The sequence below is a fragment of the Pteronotus mesoamericanus genome, unplaced genomic scaffold (genome assembly GCF_021234165.1).
Source record: "Pteronotus mesoamericanus isolate MK-2021 breed Mesoamerican mustached bat unplaced genomic scaffold, CSHL_Meso_final contig_105, whole genome shotgun sequence".
Classification (NCBI taxonomy): Eukaryota; Metazoa; Chordata; class Mammalia; order Chiroptera; family Mormoopidae; genus Pteronotus; species Pteronotus mesoamericanus.
In genome coordinates this window covers 3,347,056-3,353,463 of record NW_026555006.1, presented here as the reverse complement: position 1 = coordinate 3,353,463, position 6,408 = coordinate 3,347,056, and the positions used below count along the sequence as shown (strand labels likewise).

The following is a 6,408-nucleotide window of genomic DNA, read 5'->3' as shown; positions in this document are numbered from 1 at the left end:
TTAATTAAATCCATACATAAGTATTTTAAAAAGAGGATTAGACAACTTGTGGAATATTGTCATGCAATCAACTCTAACTTTAGCCCTTTACAACTGTATTGTAACTTTATTTAACTTAGCAAAAGCCAAAATTGATGGTTCTTAACATGGTATGTGAAGATCAAAATCAAAGAATACAAAGTACCTTAAAAAAAAAAAGCATTCAGCTCAATACTGGTTCCTTCAATATTACTGCCAAACTTCTGTGAAGGAAGCCTTGTATAAAGACAAGACTAACAGCAACATAGAAAATGATTTTTTTTAAAAAAGTTCATTTACCAAATTTAACGATCTAGGAAAGAAAAGTCTATTATACCTGATGACACAGACATCATATTTAAGCAGAAAATACAAGGATAAAAAAGGAATGTCACTAAAAATACTACACAATTTTGGGTGTTTCCTCCAAATTTGCTTTATGTAATTGGGTGGATATAAGTTAATGAACAAAAACTTTAAGCAAGATACATGTAACAATTTAACAGAATCTGACAATCTAAATTTCTTTCATTTTTTTCCCTCAAATTCGTCTTGAACTCTTTCCATCATGGGGCTCATAAGAAAACAAACCAATACAGGGATACTAGTGTCAAATGTCAAATCTTTAAGAAGTACTTATGACATACTAAATTCCTCTATAATGCAGTTATGAAGAACCTTTAAGATACTTGTGTTTTGTATGTAGAAAAGTGTTAGAATCAAATATTCAACACAATATAAAATAATAAGAAACATTTCTGATTTGTTAGGTTGAAATTGCTTCTCATTTTTCTAATGATTTTTTTTTTTTAGCTGTAATATCACTGAGCTGAACAAATAAATCACCTTTGAGTACATAAGGGAAAATAAACACATGCTAAGTGGATAAAACATTACAACTACATCTTTACTAGACCATCTCTACCTCTAACACTTCAGAAGCTTAGAGATTCAGTGTTCTTACATTAACTGCAAGAAAAAGATAAAGGAGAAATTCCTTCTTTTTTCATATCACAACTGTGAAGTCATGTAGTTATACAAATTCTGCATTTGTGTGCAAAACATGAAATACATTTATCTTAATTCTCCTTGCTTACTAGACTTGTCAGTCAGCTAGCAGGACTTTCCAAGAAACAGAGACTGAGATGCGTTTTTATAACTTCAATAACCTCAGCACTACAATAATAAGAGATGCAGTATCCTTTTGCTATGGTTCAAGACAACAGGGAGGGAGGTCACAAGAAAGAACAAATCAAAATTGCTAAAACCGAGAAACTTTTCTCAGTTTCACCATGGTGCCACTTTCATTTTTACATAAGCATCATGGCATAATTCAAGTTCAATAAATCAAAAATCTTAATATTTAAAATTTACCTTGACTTTTATCACCATATTAACTAAAATAATTAGACAAAACACATAGGAAAGGGTAATTATTAAACCCCACTTAATTAGAGTTGGTTTCTTGACACATTAACTCATTTTTTTAATAGAAAAGGGATAGTGCATCTCAGTTTGCTTACAAGCTAGGAGATCACTTTGAATTCTGCATTTCCTAACTGCAAACAGATATAGCACATAACAGGTTATAAATAAACTGGTTTTCAAGCATAGAGCCAGCCCCAACGATAATAATACACTATTAAAAAAGACCTAAGGCAATGGATTCCATTTCCAATGGAAAAAAAGAACTGTGCAAACAAGCTTAAAACTACTTTTTTTTTTTTTTTGTGCCAGTGTTATAAAATGTAGCTTTTAATAAAACCTTGACCCAAATGCCAGCAATCTGAGAAAAGAATTTGGGTGGGGGGAAGAAGAAAGTTATTTCATTTAGGAAAAACAATCACTATCTTTTTCCTAATCTTCAACACACACAATTTAAACATATACAGCTGCTGTAACACTTTACACAATTCCTATGTACTGGAGCAATAACAAGATCTAAATACAATTATATTTTTTTAAACACTGGGTCAAGGCTTTACATAAAAATACCATCCTACTTTTCCCCCTAAGTTTCTAAAATATGACATACTTTTCCCCAACATCTGCAGCCATTCAGAAATCTTTAGGAAACTTTTGTGCATGATCTTAATTCCTAATCCCTGGCTCTTTGGGCTCAGTGACAAAAGATCAAAACCACCAAAAATGATGGTTCACTTGAAGTCAGATGAGAGATCCTGGCTCAATTTGTCTCATAGGACGAAAGCAGTGCTGCATCAACTGGCTCCATGCAGGAGGGGCACGTGAAGGATCTCATCAACCAGTCATCTATACAGTCCAGATGATAGATATGCATGCACGGCAGAAATCGAATTGGGTCACCATAAACAAAGTCCATCATACAGATCACACACCTGTTGGGAGTGAGGGAGAGAAATCAGAAGGCATTTTTAGGGAAGTGATCTATTTAGAATGCTGTTTAAAATCCCATTACAAAGACAGTGTTAATCTGAACATATAAAAATGGTCATCCTACCACCAAAGCAAATTGAAATTTTTTCCTGTAAGTGTTAAACCATTCACAATCTTTTATTTCACTTCCCATGGAAATATGTAGAGTTTGAGAGCAAACAACAGAAAAAAGAGAAATGGACCACATGGGGATCAAGCTCATTGCTGAACTGTGCTTGCAGAATAGCAACATGTAGAAGACAGAGAAAGGAGAATGTGATGCTTTAGGCAGGAAACTACTAGCTAATAAATAAACTTTGTTTACTTGAACTCAGTTTTTAGTGTAAGTCCAGGAGTAAGATAGTTTTCATTTTAATAACTATATATAAAGACAGAACACTAATTTCAGCCTATTTATTGGGCTGCTGTAGCTGGAATTCTCTTCATTAACCCCAGTTTCAAGTTGACCGCACTTTTCTTCAGATTCAAGAAGCAACCCAATTCTGCAGCATTTCAAAAGTCAGTACTCTAGATAGGCTATGATCTTAAGTGCTAGCACCAAACGGTATTATGGATCAAACAAACATTAACACAGTAAACTACATTATGCCTGAACTGGCAAGACCACTCTCAACCTAAAAGGAGACTAGCTGTCTTCATTAGGGACTCTCACACAATAACTCTGAGGACAAAACTCCCCAGAAGTAAAAGTTTACATTCAACTCATCAGGCTTAATAAAATTATTCCACAAGTTAAGAAACTGATACAAGATTTTCCTCATGTCACCAAAAACCCTCAGTGAACAATTTACTTTATTTCTTCAGTCTGTTGTTTGTTTATTTATTTGAATAAGCCAGTTAATTATGGCTACATAACCTACCAAAGTATTCCTATACCACAATTTACTACTTAAGTATACCTCTACTGTTGCTTTTCACTAAATAAAACTATGGTGAATATCTGTATGCATAAAGCTATAGGAACTGGAGTGAAGTACACATTATAGGATCAATCTCTAGAATTAACCGTCTCAAAGAGTATAGACCTGAAGGTCCTTGACACATTGCCAAATTGCTTTCCCAGCTGACAAGGCAATGTTGGTACTAGTTCATACAAAAGTGGATCATTTTTAACTGACATCAACTTTCATCCAAATGGACACAAGCAACATATAAAATAGTCAGAATACATGCCCTCATTTAAAGCTATTTTTATATAAAAATTTTTCTTAAATTGCTACATCTAAATATTCTCTTGTATTAACTGATTATAAATGCAGGACAATATTTTTCAAAAGAAAATCTCTTAAGATAGACGTTTGAAACATGTATAAATTTATTAAAACTTACTCTCGGATCTTTTTTTCTGATCCATCTCTTCCAGGGTCATAAACTCCTTTAGGCAGATGTTGTATAAGGCCTATTCTTTGAGCTATCCTAATCTGTTCCTCTTCAGTCAGCTGAGTTGCTAGGCGAGTCTGGCTAGGTGTTGGATGATAGACTGGAACTGGAACTTGTTCCTAAATTTTAAGAAATGGAGAAAAGGATTATTTCACTAAAAACCTGTTTTCTGGGTTTTTATTTTCCCTGTTTCTTTTCTTTTTTTTTTTTGCCTGGAGGGAGGATGGGAGTTTGGGGGAGAGGTTGCCTGAGCTAGCGTGCAGTAGTATGAGATTCCGTTTTATTCTGCTTTAACTTTAGCATATCTGACCTACTTTGAAGGATATAAACACAAGCTTCCCTGAAAAACCAGCATGAAACGTTATGTGAAGTATTTCTCCATGAAGACCATAAAACCCAGATATATTCATTACTGATACACAAGTAGATAAATCAATATAATTAATTCGTCTAATAAATTGTATGCAATATTTGGAAAGTCACAATGGAGTTTTAAGGCCTCAGTATACCATTGCATTATTTACAGTAGAATTGGCCAGGGCTTCCAGTCACGATGGAGATGTAGGTAAACACAGCTCGTCTCCTTGCACAACCACATTAAAATTACAGCTAAAATATGGAATAACCATCACTCAGAACTGTCAGAAATTGAGTTGAATGGAAGCATGACCACTACAAAACTAAAACCACATCCATCCAGACTGGTAGGAGGGCCGGAGACAAGAAGCACCCTCGTCTCACATCCACATGTGGTGGATAAAAATTCAGGAGGGATATCTTCGGAGCGAGGAGTCCCAGCCCAGCACCAGGGTTCCAGTGCCAGGAATATAGGACCCCATAACTTCTAGCTACAAAAACCAGTGGGGATTGAGTCAGTAGAAGAAACTTCTAGAGACCTAAGCAGTTCCCCTTACAGAACACACACAAAAACTTATTCAGGCTCACTCCTTCTGACCTCCAGCGCTGGGGTGGCATTTTGAAAGGCACCAGTGGCATACGGGGAGGCAATGAGGTGCTGGGCATCAAGGCGAGAGCTGGGGGACAGCTTTCTCCCAGTCAGAAAGATGGGCAGAGGCCACTGTCCCTTTGATGAACCCTCCCCTTACAAAGCCACACAGCCCACAATCAGGCAGCATATCTGAGACTCCATCAACCTGGCTAACACTGTTTGCCCCACTGTGGAGCTCCCCTGAGGCTCTGGGTTGTACAATGTACTGGCCAACCCAAGCTGTTAACAGAGGTTTTTCCATGTGAATGGCTGGACTTGGTTCACCCTTCACAACTTCCTAAATCTTTTCAAACAAGCAACAACCAGCTTCAGTTAACCCCCAACTCCCACAATTCTTGCTAACTGGCCCCAGGCCTGGCATGAGCAACAGCCAGCTTAGGATCACCGCTTGAATTTGGCTGGGGATCTCCAAGCCCAGCACAAGTTGGCAGCCATTTCAGGCTGCTTTATAGCTCAGGCAGGGTGGCCCCAGGCAAAACACAGGTTGAGGCTGACCTTGGCCTGTGCTACACAGGAAACCCCAGAACCTGTGCACCAAGTGGGCAGACCATGTTGGAGCACCACCATCCTGCCCCTGCACAGCTGATCCTCAGAGGGCAGAGATTGGTGGTCAGGGCCAGTCCTTACAGCTGACTGGCCTACGTAAATCCCTCCCATTGACCTGTTAACAGCAATCAAGACTCAACTACAAAATAAGGGTATACTAAGCCCACATGAAGGGTGCACCTTGGGTACCCAGCTTGGGTGACAGGGGAGGCTGTGCCATTGGACCCCATAAAACACCTACTATATTAGGCCATGCTACCAAGACAGGGAGTCATAGCAGCCCTACCTAATACATAGAAACAAACACAGGGAGGCCGCCAAAATGAGGAGACAAAGAGACATGGCCCAAATGAAAGAACAAATCAAAACTCCTGAAAAAGAACTAAACAAAATGGAGATAAGCAATCTATCAGATGCAGAATTCAAAACATTGGTTATAAGGATGCTCAAGGAACTTAGTGAGGCCATCAACAGCATAAAAAAGATCCCGTCAGAAACAGAGGATACACTAATTAAAATAAAGAACAATTTACAGGGAAACAGTAGAGTGGATGAAGCTGAGAATCAGATCAATGATTTGGAATATAAGGAAACAAGAGACAACCAATCAGAACAACAAGAAGAAAAGAAAATCCAAAGAAAACCTGAGGATAGTGTAAACAGCTTCTGGGACTTTAAGTGTTTCAATATTGGAATCATAGGGGAGCCAGAAGGAGAAGAGAAAGAACAAGAAATTGGACCTCTATTTGAAAAACTAATGAAAGAAAGCTTCCCTAATGTGGTGAAGGAAATAGACAAGCAAGTCCAGGAAATAGAGTCCTAAACAAGATGGATGCAAAGAGGCCCACTCCAAGACACATGCCAAAGATGAAAGACAAGGAGAGAATCTTAAAAGCAGCAAGAGAAAAGCAACTAGTTACTTACATGGGAGTTCCCATAAGACTGTCAGCTGATTTCTCAAAAGAAACTTTGCAGGCCAGAAGAGATTGGCAAGAAATATTCAAAGTCATGAAAAGCAGGGACTTACAGCCAAGATTGCT

General features: G+C 37.8%; 1 protein-coding gene across 1 annotated transcript in view; it reads right to left on the bottom strand.

Annotated features, from left to right (window-relative positions):
• Positions 1 to 429: 429 nt before the first annotated feature.
• Positions 430 to 6,408, bottom strand: part of RNF11 (ring finger protein 11) — a 56,004-nt gene continuing 50,025 nt past the window's right edge. Inside the window, exons 2-3 of the mRNA XM_054572882.1 lie at positions 3,763 to 3,932; positions 430 to 2,375 (exon numbers count right to left, since the gene is read on the bottom strand). Of these exons, the coding sequence (XP_054428857.1) occupies positions 2,204 to 2,375; positions 3,763 to 3,932 (342 nt within the window). The 3' untranslated portion in view covers positions 430 to 2,203. The remainder of the gene's footprint in view (positions 2,376 to 3,762; positions 3,933 to 6,408) is intronic.